Here is a 14818-nt window from a genome sequence, read left to right on the forward strand (position 1 = left end):
TTAATTTGCTGTATTTTAACAATTTCATTGATTTAATTAATTTGCTTTGGTGGATAACTTAAAAAGTTTTCATATGAATCTGGGAAACCAAGCTTATGTTGTTATATTATATTTATTTTGTGTATATAGAATCTATATATAATGTTAGTTTAATAAAGAAAGAACATTATTTTTTTTGTAACTTCAAAAAGATACATTATTACAATTTGAAATGAATCAAAATTGAATAAAATGGTAATTAAATATTTGTAAATCTAATTGTTTAGTTGGATTCTCATGAAAAAAAAAATCGATTGGTTAAACAAATGTTTTAAAAAAATTTGTGGTATTTTTTTGTCTATAAATTATAAAATTTATTGAATTAATATATTTAATTATTGCATCCTTAAATAATATTTTATTAAGACATTAGAAAAATATGTTTTGAGTTGTTTTGTCAAATTGTACAAAAATCTATGCTTTTTCATATTTGTAACTTCAAAAAGATACATTATGACAATTTGAAATTAATCAAAATTGAATAAAATGGTAATTAAATATTTGTAAATCTAATTATTTTTTTTATCTTGTTTAGTTGGATTCTCATGAAAAAAATCGATAGGTTAAACAAATGTTTCAAAATTTGTTGTGTTATTGTTTTGTCTATAAATTACAAAATTTATTGAATTAATATATTTAATTATTACACCCTTAAATAATATTTTATTAAGACATTAGAGAAGTATATTTTAATTGTTTCCTATGCTTTTTCATATTTGTCACGAAAATTTATATGTTAAACTTACTTTTACAAAATTCTTAACTTTGTCACGAAAACAAAAATCTATGCTTTTTCATATTTGTCAACGTTCTCACACTTTCTAAGAATATATTAGCTTAGTCACTTACTTATTTTTTTTTACAAAACAAAGTATCGGAGTCTTGAAAGTTGAATTTATATTATTGTAAATGTACATAAGAGTTTGTGATTATATACTTAGTGGTTCTTGTATATGTGTCCAAGAATGTTTCAATGGCTTAGTGGTAACTGTCATATATATATATCATACTAATCCGGGTTCGATTCTCACCTTCGCATTGTTTTTTTTATTTTTTACGAAAAGTAAATGAGATGACATGGCAATTTCGGGTTCTCTGATTGGTTGATTTTTCTATCCTATGTGGACACCCTCTCCATGGCTTATATCCCCCTTTTAGTATAGTATAGATTAGAACAATATAATATATGGTACAGATTTTTATGAACTCTATAATTTAAACCAAGAGTCTTTAAAACTGTAGGTTTGACCCTAAAATCTAAACTCAATTATCTACATAATCAATTGCTAAGTCAAAGGGGTTCTCTCATGATTCCATCCACTTTTGTCATCACCACCACACTCGGCAACATATTGGTTTGATCTAACATGATTCTCTTTGATATTTTCCCGATTTAATAAAAGATTTTGCAGATGTCATCTTTGACATAAATGCAGATGTATCTACTGCTAAATTGAATCACACGGTGTTCATACGGACAATCTTCTCTGGTAAAAGAGAAATACCATTTTTATCTATTATTTAAAAATTTACTAAAACCATTTTATTAATCACATATGACATAATAATTAATAGGAATATTAATAATAAATTAATTTTAACTATAGATTTGAATTTTATTTTCAGTTATAACAAAATCTGTTAAGAAAAATCTAACAAAATGTTACTAAATTTTTTAATAATTTTTATTAAATATTGCATTAATTAATTTCGTAATTAAATAATATAATGCTTTCATTTAAATAAATTATCATCTACCACTAAAACGGGTTCAAATTTGTTAATCATGTCAGATTTTTTTTATACAAATGAAGTTATTAACATATGTTAAAAATTTATTTTTACAGCTATATATTTTCAAAAATTATATGTTGAAAAATATTTTTTATTTGATTATTTCAAATTATGAAAACTCGAAAACGTAATAAAAAAATGTAATATGTATAAAACAAACCCCTATATTAATAAAGTAATAAAAAACCTAAACAATAAAATTAAAGAGTTATAAAATACATAACACTAAGATATAAATTGTATATTTAAATTTATATAATAATATCAAAATTAAATATTTATAAAATGAAAATATACCGGCACGATGTGCGGGATAAACTCTAGTTACATATTAAAATGCTTTGATTTTTATTAATAAGGTCTAAAATACCTTTAGTACTCTTCAACGATTGTATGTCAGTTGTATGTACGTAAGTCAATTCTGTTTGTACTGTTATCAGAAGTCGTATTTCCATTGGTATAAAATCGATAAGAGAATCAATATATGGTTTGAAAAGGTTGAAATGTCATATTCATTTTTTTTTTCATGGAATGATAAAGTGTGAAACCCTTATCTCATTGGACAAAACTACTCTTTTGCTTAGTCAATTTGTTGTTCTTATATGAGGAGTTAATTCCTGAGGTATGATTACTCTCAATTTGCATGGTTAATTGTCTTTTAGCATGTGGTTAGGCCTCTCTTAATCTAATCCGATTGTTTTTTTATTTCTAGACATACATTTCGTCTAACAATGTCATCTTCTTCTTGTTTTGGCCCTTACACATAAATAAGACAATATAGGTAATCATTTCCTCTCATAGCATTGGGCGGTCGACTACTTTTATGTGATATGGTTCTAAATTGTTCTTCAACGTTTACCTCTAATTGTAAGATAACTTATCGTTGTAAAAAAATTTTGGTTAATTACACACAAGTTGCATGTTTGAGAAGGTAACGACTTTCGAGAATATTAATTGACATATATACACATGACCAACCATGTAACTAAACGCCTAAAATAAGAAAATTAAATTTTAACTCTAAACTATACTACTATATTACAAAAAAGATAATGCTTTACTTTTGTTTTCTCTCTGTTTCTACAAGATAAAAAATTTAACATAAAAAATTGTTTCATAAAAATATATGTTTTCCATTCTATGTAACTTGATAATTAATTATACTTAATTACAATATTATTAGTGTAAATTATAAAAGTATCTAATAAAAATGATATCTTTATAATGAATTTTGAATATATTCTTATGATATGTATGAATGAAACACACGAAAATATATTTTTAAGAAACATAATATACTACTTCATACGCTTTAGCGAATTGTCAACTCTGAATATACAATATGTTGTTTTGGATTTAAACTCATAGTAAGCATCATCAAAACCAATTTTCTGGTAGAAAAGAATTAATCTCTTCTTTCATAATATATGCTAATTTAAAAGTTTTCTTTTCGTTTTAAAATATCAGATGTTTTGACATATATATATATATATATATATACACCAGATGTTTTGACATAACTTTATCGAAAACAGTTTCACCAATTAGATTATACATCTTCTTTTATAATTAGTAGATTATTTTAATTTATATTTTCAAAAGTAATTTTAAGAAAAAATGATTTTTTTAATTGTTGTGATTTATCCCAAAATCATGTATAATGAAAAGAGTACATAAACCAATGAGTTGTTGGTCTAGTCAAAGCCAGATCTGGTATTTTCGAGGACCCAATCAATTTCTTTTTTTTTGTTTAAGTAGTGAACACAAAATATAAGTTAAAATTGTATCTAAAATATGCAAATAAGACAAAATTATCTAAAAACAAAAATGAGGAGATAAAAAAATTATATACCTATAATTAGTATATATATTTTCCAAATTTTCTATATATTATGTTGAAAACATTGATTTTTTTATAAATTAATATATAAAACATATTTTTTTTTTTAATATTAGGGACCCATATGTAAATGGGATCCAATTCAAGTGTTTCCCTCCATTATGCTCATGTCTAACCCTATGGTTATTGGTAAGTGAGTTATGGGGGATGATGGGTAAATACTATAGTTTTATATTTTTTTGCTGTAGTAGTATAGTTTTTTAAAGTACTAATTTTTGTTCTGGAAATAAAAATTTATGTCGCCATTTTTTATTTTCTAAATATATTTTTTGCTGTAAGTTGTTTTTTTTAAAAAGAAAGTTTCATTGGTTGACATATATCAGTTAGATTTAGTTCTGGTTGGGAGGAATTATTGCATTGGTTGGGTTTCCAATAAAAAAATGAGACTATACTTTTTATTACCATAAAGAAAGGAGATAGTATATAACTAACATAATTGATGATATTATTTCTTTTTTGAATTGTAGTATCTTCGTAAGTCGTAACTAAAACCACGAAGGTAAGGTGGTACTAAAAAGTATCAATGGTTAAAACCTGATGGTAAGCTATTTAATATGTGTATTAGTAAAAGAATTTACAACAAAGCTTTCATAGCTCAGTTGGTTAGAGCACCCGTTTAGTAAGCGGGAGGTCTTGAGTTCAACGCTCAATGAAAGCATTTAATTTTCTATTTTTGGTAACTGTTTTGTTGCTACTCCACTTCACTATCGAAGTCATTTATTTCTAGTCTCGCCGTCTCCGATCCTCTGGTACTCACCGTCGCCACTGTTTCTATTTTAGGTAAGTTTCTCTCTCGTTTCCTTATTTTCCATCGAGATTCAAATGTATAGTCTCATTGCCGATGGTGAAAACGATCGATACTCTTTGTTTCCCAAATTGTTTTATTGGAGCAGGGAACGTGTTCGACGAAATGCCCCATAGAGTATTTCATAACGACATGCTCTGTTCTTTTATCTAACTGCCCCAAATTATTATCTCTTGAATCTTGTAATTGAAATGTTTTGTGTCTTTTTTGTTAAATTGATCAGCATGGGATGAGTAATTTTGCAAATTGATTTATCATGTTTCATTTGTGTGTTTGAAGGAAGATGGCTAGTGGCAGCTTGAAAAGCCTTGTAACTTCAGCAGTCACTATTGGTGTGACCGAAGCTAGAGCAAGGATTTTCGGACACATGCTTAACCCAACGGGACAGAGATCTCCTCATAAGATCTTAAGGAAGAAGCTTTTTGGTGATAAGGTTGCTGAATGGTATCCCTACGACATCAAGAATGAGGATCCCAATGTCTTGGCTAGAGAAGAAAAAGAGTACTTTTCTCCCAAACCTTCTTGTTTTAACTTTCTCTAGGAAGCCTTAAGATTCGATTTGAGTGGACCGAAGCAATGCCTATATTATTAACATGTTTTTCATAAGCATTGTAATTACCACGGTGATTGAGTCGGTTAACTAGAGAGAGGAAATTTAGGGAGAAGGGTTGAGCATTCTGGATTGGTCTAGGAGCTTGGTTTGAGCTTAGGAAAACTTAGGGTGATCTACAATTTATAATAATGTTTCTATCTTTGTTGGTTCTTTGCTTGAGTTTGTTCATGTTCATCTTCCGTTATTGATTTCAGAGATTAATTTTAGTCTTCAGGGCATGAGGACGAAACACGATATTGAAACTATTGAGTTTCTGCAGTGAAAGTAGCTTTATAGGACGTCGAAACTGATTATCTCTCATTTTGAGGAGGACAGTTTTGAGGATCTTACTCTGTCTATAAATTTCAAGGACCCTTGCCTTTAAACTTTGAGACCTTGTGTGCTATTGTAGGCGCTTATCGAAGCTTGAGATGTTGAAGCGTCGTGACAAAGGACCACCAAAGAAGGGTCATGGAAGACGTGCTGCAAAGCGTAACAAGTAGAGAATGTTATCTTCCAACAAAAGAGATCTGCACTCTCATAATGTCAGATAGAACTTACTAGTTAGATTCTTTTTATTTTGTGTTTTACTCTGCTTCTTTAATCTTAACTCTCTAGTATGCAACAGCCTGATATACTTGTGTTGTGTAATAATCATGGATTCAAATCCAAAACTATGCGTATGGAGTTTTGATCATAATCTTCACTTATTCTGAGAGACATCTAGTTGAAAGTGTGATGATGTTTGTTTGACTAGTTCTACAATATACGAGTAACATGCAAGTACAATCACTCGGCAAAGAATAAAACAAATCTGATAAAAAAAGACAAAGATATTACAATATATCAGACAAGTGCCTGAAACTGATGAAAGACATGACTCTTAACAACCGATCAAATCTCCAGGTCTTGTAGCCATCGTCATCATCCTCGGTACATTGTTCCTTATGGCAGGTGGAGGACACCTTAAGGCAGGAGGACAGTAGCGAAGCATCTGGTCTGGGCGTGGTGGAATGACACTCCTCATGACTCTTTCTGGCGCAACAAAAGGATGTTTCAGTAGATCCGCTGTAGTAGCTCTGAGCGAGGGATGCAACTCCATGCACCGTTTCAAGAAATCGCTGGCCACGGGAGACACAAGTTTGAGAAGTCTCCATGCGTAAATATCTCCCATCTTCTGTGGACGGCCACCAAACATCTCAAGAACAACACATCCTAGAGACCACACATCAACAGCAGGTCCGATCATCACCACTCCATTGGTTCCAACAGCTTCAGGAGGCATATACTGCTTCGTACCACCAGACAAGGACCTAGGGTCCGAACAAGGTTCCTTGGATAAACCGAAATCACCAAGTTTGAGATCCCACGGCTGTCCAAAATTCTTGGAAGGGAAGATGAGAACGTTGGCTGGCTTGAGATCACAATGAACGTAGCCGTTGGAGTGAAGAGCTTCGAGTCCTTGTAAGATCATAAGAGCGGCTCGTCCGACCATAACCTCAGGCATTGGTCGGCCATGGAAGCTGGAGATCATGTTGTGGATAGTACCTTTGGAGGCAAACTCCATGTAGATGCAACAACGTTGGAGATTGATGTCTATGTGAAGGCTAGGGCTTGTGGTTTGGACAATGCGTGGATGGTTACGAAAACGAAGCATGATCCTATGCTCTTTCTCGAGATTGTTGATGTAATAGACGGGAGATGACTTCTCTGCATGTAATCTTGATTTGGAATCTCTCATGAGGGTAACGGAACCAAAGCCACCTTGGCCTAGAAAAGACACAAACTCCAGTGAAGAAAATTCGTCTACAACTTCTCTGTCGTCTCTAGACATCTTCTTCTTCTTCTTCGCTTAGGGTTTTGCTTGGACCGAACTCTGTTTTTGCTTTGAGTAACGCGCAAGAAATAGAATCAGTGATGGTTGTTCATGGGTAGGGCGTGTGCACTTATTTATAAGAGAAGATGATATATTTGAGTCGGCACTCACTTCTATCTGGTTCTTGTAATCGCGAGGGTGAGCGGTTACTCTTATTTCCTTTTTCTTTTGTTTTCTTAAGTTTTCCTTTTTAGTTGTTCCTTTCTTATAATTTCCTTTTTTTATTTCTGTAAATTTTGATTGATTTACATTCAGATTTCAGATTGGTCATATCATGACGGCAAGAGATATAGAGAGAATCGTTTTTTCTTAATCATCAGCTTATTATACAAGTCTGAATGAATTGTAACAACCTTTTAAACCGACCAAAACCGGTTTACTAAATCACATATGGTTCAGTTGGTCTTCGGCTTTTTTTTGTTTGTTTTTTCTTCAGTTCACTTCTATAATTGTGTACAAATGGATTATTTTTTGTAAACCAATAATGTGACCTCAGTACCTGAAGAAAAGAAATAGTCTCATTATTTTGTGTTATATTGGATATGCTGCACAGTTTTGGGAGAAGTGGTAAACAAAATTGTCTCTTCTTCAACGATTTCATTCTACAATAAAAACTCTATAAATTACTACTTGATAAATTAATAATTTTTTTCGGTCCCGAGTTGGACAAGTTCAAAATTTGACATAAATCGATAAGATAATAAGATAATATTTTTTTAAAAAGGAAAATTTTATGTAAATATATACATGTTTGCGACTGACAGGATAATGCATGTTTAATTCTTCCAAACAGAAACCGAAGTATGTGTTTAACTCCATTCCATTGCTCATATGTCGGCCGGTGCCTGTACTGCGACATCTTATTGTCTGTAAATGATATGTCCGGTTGAGTAAGGGAAATGTATTGCATAGTCCCTATTGTTGCGCGATATTATGTTGGATCTTCAAGTGGTTTCCCGGAGCCTGATTGTAAGGGCACATGGGCGTTAAAACTGAGTTTCAATCCACCATCTTTGTTATTTGTAATAGATCTGCAATGTATTAATGTTGTGTTAATAACAGTCCATGAGATGTATGATGTGCTTCTATGCCTAAAAATAAGAGATAGAGTCAAGATCTTTGAGAGAGAAACGAGAGGACAAAGCCTGGATATACTGATTAAGTTAGCTGGTTCTTACTGGTGAGTATGGTTTCATCCACAAAGAGCATGTATAGTAGAGTGCCAATTTTGTTGTAGATGAAGAGACGTACATCTGCCGACGAGTTTGCGTATCCAAAGTCAAACAAGAAGCGTTTGAGGAATTTTTTACCACGATCGTGGGGCTTGTTATTTCATATATCGCCATATTTAGTTTTCATACAGCCTTCAGATTTTCTTTGTCAGTGAACCCGGGTAGTTGCATCATGTAGACATCATCTTCGAGTTTTTCTTGTAAGAAAGTGTGAATGACATCAAATGGTTTGATAGGCCATTTGTGGGAGGTTGAGACACTAAGAACCAGTATGATTGTTGCCGGCATAACCGTAGGACTGAAGGTGCCTTTGATATTCAATTTCTCATTTTTGATTGAATCCTTTGCCAACGAGGCTTTCCTGAACCTATCAACAGAGCCACAACCTTTCGATTACTCGTAAAGACCCACTAACAATCCACAATTATGCCTTCAACGGAGATTCCAAATCCTAAGAGTGATTTCTTTGTTGAGCATTTATCTAGTTGCAGGTCGCCTTTCGCTATAGAGGACCTTTTAGAGCTTCAGTTGATGTTATGGGGATCTTCTCAGATGGGTGAATGACTACTGCGGTGATATTGAGTTTGGTCGCATGCTTATGCTTACTCTGCATCTAAATTTTCATCAGGAGCTGCATACACAAGTGGGTTAGCGATTCAAATGGAAAAAATACTCATGAAAACACAACATGTCTAGATGTGTAAATCATAGAAGTTTCTCTATCAAGACAAAATATGCACTATGTGTTGTGGAATAACCACGGAAGATGCATGGTGTTGATAGAGTCTAGTTTATGCATAGTATAAGGAAGAATCACATGGAAAACAAAGACAACCAAAAGTTCTTAGCTTTAAATAGTTTGGTTCCTGAGCAAAAGGACACTGAAATGGTGATTTTAGTTGTAAGATATAAGTAGGCATGCGATTTATTAAGTACACTGTCATAGCTAATTCATACATCAAATACTATTTAGGCATGAAGGCACGAGATAAATGGGCAAGCTCTGTTTCAACTTTATTTTTGACATATTCTTAACCTTACAGGCCAGAGATCTCCTCATGAAATCTTAAGGAAAAAGATTTTTTGGTGAAAAGGTCACAGAATGGTATCCATACAACATTAAGAATGAGGATCCCAGTGGCATGTCTAAAGAAGGAAAAGAGTACTCCCCGAAACTTCTTGTTTTCCTTTCCTTTTTTTTAGTTTACTTAGAAACCCCTAGAGTCGATCGACTTAAGTGGACTGAAGTCCATAAGCTATACTTCAGTTGCAAAGAATGTATATGTAATGTATACGCCTTGCATTACGCTAGTGTAGGAGAATTGTAATCTTCCAAGTGATTGATTTGGTTGGCTAGAGAGCTAACAAGGAAAATGAAAACTTACGGGAAGGGTTTGGGCTTACGAGAATTTAAGATGATCTAGAATTTATCGTTGTGTTCTATCTTTGGTGGTTCCTTGCTTCAGTTTGTTCTCTGTTCTCTGTGGTATATGAAACTTCTGTGCAAACTCATAATCATATTCTTCTGGTTAATGTCAGATATACTTGTGCTGTGTAATAATCATGGATTCAAATCCAAAACTATGCGTATGAGTTTTGATCATAATCTTCACTTATTCTGAGAGTCATCTAGTTGAAAGTGTGATGATGTTTGTTTGACTAGTACTACAATATACCAGATTCTTACTTAAAATAGTACCAAGCAAGCACAATCATTCGGAAAATATTCAAACAACTCTGATAAAAAAAAGACAGATATATTACACATCAGACAAGTGCCTGAAACTGACGAGTAACTTATACACTGTGCAACAATCAAGAAACATAACTCTTAACAACCGATCAAATCTCCAGGTCTTGTAGCCATCTTCATCATCCTCGGCACTCCTTTCATAACATTGTACCCCTTAAGGCAGGAGGACAGTAGCGAAGCATCTGGTCTGGGTGTGGTAGAATGACACTCCTCATGACTCTCTCCGGCGCAACAAAAGGATGTTTCAGTAGATTCGCAGTAGTAGCTCTGAGTGAGGGTTGCAACTCCATGCACCGTTGCAAGAAATCGCTGGCCACGGGAGACTGATATATAGTGTTTTTGACATCTTGTATATATGTTATCTAATTTGTTTTCAAGTCTTTATCGAGTCTTTCTAGTCCTTTTCGAGTCATTACAGGTCTGGAGTTGCATTGGATGGAAGATAAACCAGTTGGAGGAAAATAGGAGAAAAAGAGTGCAATTTGGTGATTTTCACGCAGAACAGTCGAGCGGAGCAACCTGAGTATCTGCTCCAGCGGCAGAGATTTTTAAGGAAGTTTCCAAATATTTTGGGATTTTACCTAGGGCTTCCGCCTTTTACGCCTGCAGCCGCCAGAGACCTGCAATATATCTTTTCTTATTATTCTAGACATACACGTTACTTTTTGGGAGAGATTTTGGAGAGAGAAAACTTGTACTCTTGTTAAGGGAGAAGAATCTCTACATCCTTTGGAGAAGATTTCTAAACCCTCTCTGCTTTTTATTATTAATTCAGACATGTTTTCTTCATCTGTTATCTCTGTGATTTCTCTATCCATGGCTGAGTAATTCACTTGCTTAGTCTAGGGTGTTAGGGTGTTAGATCCGTGTGTTAAACATAGATAAGTGAATCCCTTGATTGTCCTCATTCATAGCTATTCTTAATGCTTGCATTAAACTGGCCGCTTAATGTTATATCCTAGGTTTAACCTGTTCATTAACCGTGTAATAGGTTGCTAGATCTGTTATGAATGAGCATTGCATCCCTAGTCAGCGAGAATAGATATTAGGGTGTATTGTGAACATATCATACTTGATCTCTAAAGCTTGCTAGCACGTCTTGATCCAAACGAGAGTTTAGACATCAAGACCGACTTGCAAAGGTATCAATACCACGAGAGTGGGTTGATTCAACCTGAGTGATCCGAGTTCTAGACTTACTCTTAATTGAACTTGAATAATTGTTTGGCTCACACCTAAGCAGCCCTGGCACGGGTACGGGGACTGGAAACGGGGACGGGAGCGGGAGCGGGGACGGAAAACGGCAAAACCAAAAAACTTAGATACGGGTACGGGTTAGATACGGCAATAATATATATATATATATATATATATATATATATATATATATATATATAAGTCATAATTAAGAATCTTTTAAGATAAGTCTACGGGTCCATAGTGTTTTTAACAAACAACAATGCTCATAACTAACCTTAGATTCTAGTTAAGATTAGTTTAACCATTTTTGGAAGAAGAAACAGAGGTTATCAATTCCACGGCTCATAGGTTTTCATGCTTATAATTTCAGACAAGTCATATTAATGAAACATGTCTTTAGTAGCTCAAACTCGTCATATTATTGGAACTCGTCTTAACTAGCTTGTGTTAAAGGTGACACACGATGAAGACTTCATAGATCTGAAACAAGGAGACATTAGTTAGACATGGGAAACGTCTCTGAAACGTCCCCGTAAACTAATGATACTGTCCCCACAAACCTTAGCTTTCCCCATCATCACTGAAACGTTTTGGAAACGTTTCCTGGCCGTTCCCAAGCCATCCCCGTCCGTTTCCGGTACGCGAGACGTCAGTGAAGTGACGTACCCGTGCAACCTAGGCTCACACTTGTTTAACACCCGATCAAACCACCCGAGGCTAGCATTCTTAATCATCTGAAAATCTTAATTCAATCTCTTACTTGCTTGCTACGAAATCAACTTTTAAACCCCCATATTGGAGGTGATTGGTTGAGTTGTAACTTTAGAAATTTACTTTAGAATTTTGTCTGTAGGATTTTTTTATTTAGCTTTAAGAGCTGTAGCTTTAAAATTTTCTACAGCCAAAAAGATGAGGCTTTAGAAAATAAGACTTTTACAGCTAGTTTTTTTTGTTTTTTGACTGTAGCTTTAATTTTTTGGTTGTAGCTTTAAAATCTAATGTAAAGCATGATTGGTGGTTTTAAAGCTGTAGATAAAAATTAAAGCTAAAGTCACTTGCTAAATCCCAACCAATCACCCCCATTGTTTTAGCTTGATATTGATCCTATAGAAATAAAGTGTAATCATTGGTCTCTGTGGATTCGATCCTAAAGTGCTACATCGATATATCATTCGATTGTGGTAGTGTGCACATTAGGTTAATTGGTGTGCGTATACACGTAATATCAGAGACACAAGTTTGGGAAGTCTCCATGCGTAAATATCTCCCATCTTCTCTGGAGGACAACCAAACATCTCAAGAACAACACACCCTAGAGACCACACATCAACAGCCGGTCCGACCTTCACCACTCCATTGGTTCCAACAGCTTCATGAGGCATATACTGCTTCGTACTATTAAACCCAATGTATCAGAAAGCAACAAGATATTGGGCCTAGATTCAGACAATCCCAAATAAACAACAACGGTCAACAACACAGCAAAACAAAACAGAGGAAAACAACAAGCCAAGAGTATGGCACCTCCAGCTCACGAGATCATCCTGCGTAACCGATTTGATTATCTTCTTGGTCATGACGAGTGAGCTGTCAAATCCAGCTGTGAACTCACTAGACCGTTCTATTTCTGTGGAAATCAATAAGCTTTGTAAACCCTAAGAAATGAAAGTATAATTTCAGAGAAATATTCATATCTTCAAGTTTCAGCCTTTACCTTTATGGTATCAGAGCATCAGGGATTAGAACCTAAGGCTTAGCGAAGGATGGAAATCAAGATATGGTGGCGGTAGCGGCCCTCACCATTACACTAGCGGTAACCTTGAAGCTCAAAGAAGGCAACTATCTGCTCTGGAAACTTTAGTTTGAGCAGTTCTTGTCTAGTCAGCTGCTTCTGGGTTATGTTACCGGCGCTTCACCTCATCAAGCTCCGACGGTCACTGTCCAATACGGCGATGAAGTAACAGAAGCATCCAATCCAGAGTTCAACGAATGGATTCAGAAAGATCATCTTATTCTTGCGTGGTTGTATGGAACCTTATCAGAAGATGCTCTCAGATCTGTGTACGGCCTTCATACCTCTCAAGATGTCTGGCTCGCCTTAACAAAGAAATACAATCGTGTTTCAGCGATGAGGAAGCTGGATCTACAAAGACGGGTTCAGACAACAACGAAGGGAACCAAAAGCATTTCTGTGTATCTATCTGAAATCAAGTCTCTCTGTGATCCAACTTGATTCGATTGGAGCACCCATTACGGAGCATGAGAAGATCTATGGAGTATTAAATGGTCTGGGAAAGGAGTACGAAGCAGTCTGCACCGTGATTGAGCACTCCATGGATACCTATCTAGGACCGTGCTTTGAAGATATAGTCCACAAGCTGACCAGTTTTGAAGACAAGTTGCAGTCATATGAGTCAGCCGCAGAGGTGTCTCCGCATTAGGCATACTATGTCAGTCAAGGACAGAACCGTGGTAGCTATAGAGGACGTGGCTTCTACTCTACACAAGGTAGAGGGTTTCCTCAACAATTTGGTCGACCAGCAAACAGAAACGCCCCTTCCTCCGACAATCAGCGTCCAACTTGTCAAATATGTGGCAAGTACGGTCATCATGCGTATAAATTTTACCGGAGATTTGATGAACACTTTGCTATCAATGACCCTCCTCCACAAGCTAATGTGCTGATGCCTGCACCAAATATGAGATCAACCGGTGCTGAGTGGTATCCTGACAGTGGTGCGTCACATCATGTCACAACTCTGCTCAACATCTAGATACATCAAGTGATTATGATGGTGGAGGTCAGGTCATGGTAGGCAATGGAGACTTCCTTCCCGTCACTAATTTTGGTTCTGCTTCAATCCCGACTGCATCAGGTACAATACCGCTTCTTGATGTGCTTGTTTGCCCAGACATTACGAAATCTTTGCTATCAGTATCTAAACTTACAGATGATTATCCATGTGAGTTTACATTTGATGCTACTACTGTGTGTATTAAGGACAAGGGAAGCAACAGGGTGCTCACTCAGGGAAATAAAACTAAAGGGCTCTATCGTCTGGATGATCCGCAGTTTCTGGCTTTCTACTCTTCAAGACAACAAAGCGCAAGTGACAGAGTGTGGCACAAGAGGTTGGGGGCATCCTAATGATCAAGTCCTGGAGCATCTATCAACAATAAAGGCCATTTCTTTCAATAAGATGTCTCAGTCATTGTGTGAAGCATGTCAAGTTGGCAAGACATGTAAAATTCCCTTTTCTAGCTCTGTTTTCAGATCCAGTAGAGTACTTGAGAGGATACATTGTGATGTTTGGGGTCCTGCTTCTGTTGTATCTGTCCAAAGATTTCGTTTCTATGTTGTGTTCATTGACAATTACTCAAGATTCTGTTGGCTTTATCTTCTTAAATCAAAGTCTGATGTGTGGTCTGTCTTCAAAACTTTTCAACTTCAAATAGAAAATCAATACATTCAGAAAATTGCTATGTTTCAATCTGATGGTGGTGGTGAATTCGTAAACAGGAATCTTATGGATCACTTTTTAACACACGGAATCAAACACTTGATATCTTGCCCACATAATCCAGAACAGAACGGCATAGCTGAGCGTCTCCACAGACACATCACTA

General features: G+C 35.1%; 2 protein-coding genes and 1 non-coding gene across 4 annotated transcripts; 2 read left to right on the top strand and 1 right to left on the bottom strand.

The window, feature by feature from the left end:
* The first annotated feature begins 4317 nt into the window (after nucleotides 1-4317).
* Nucleotides 4318-4391, top strand: TRNAT-AGU. The gene has a single exon. It is a non-coding gene; the product is annotated as a tRNA-Thr (tRNA).
* Nucleotides 4348-5840, top strand: LOC106366602. 2 transcript variants are annotated; one of them, XM_013806255.3, is made up of 3 exons: nucleotides 4348-4513; nucleotides 4818-5039; nucleotides 5543-5840. In XM_013806255.3, exons 2-3 carry the CDS (start codon nucleotides 4822-4824, stop codon nucleotides 5631-5633), a joined length of 309 nt encoding a protein of 102 aa, XP_013661709.1. In that variant the 5' UTR covers nucleotides 4348-4513; nucleotides 4818-4821; the 3' UTR covers nucleotides 5634-5840. The 2 variants fall into 2 exon arrangements, with proteins under 2 accessions (XP_013661709.1, XP_013661710.1); XM_013806256.3 differs by having other exon boundaries at nucleotides 4374-4513; nucleotides 4822-5039.
* A 173-nt stretch (nucleotides 5841-6013) lies between these two features.
* LOC106362882 (mitogen-activated protein kinase kinase kinase 20-like) lies at nucleotides 6014-6964 on the bottom strand. The gene has a single exon (XM_013802713.2). The coding sequence runs from the start codon at nucleotides 6962-6964 to the stop codon at nucleotides 6014-6016; it is 951 nt and encodes a 316-aa protein (XP_013658167.2).
* Nucleotides 6965-14818: the final 7854 nt, after the last annotated feature.

Source organism: Brassica napus, chromosome A2, assembly GCF_020379485.1.
Source record: "Brassica napus cultivar Da-Ae chromosome A2, Da-Ae, whole genome shotgun sequence".
Taxonomy (NCBI): domain Eukaryota; kingdom Viridiplantae; phylum Streptophyta; class Magnoliopsida; order Brassicales; family Brassicaceae; genus Brassica; species Brassica napus.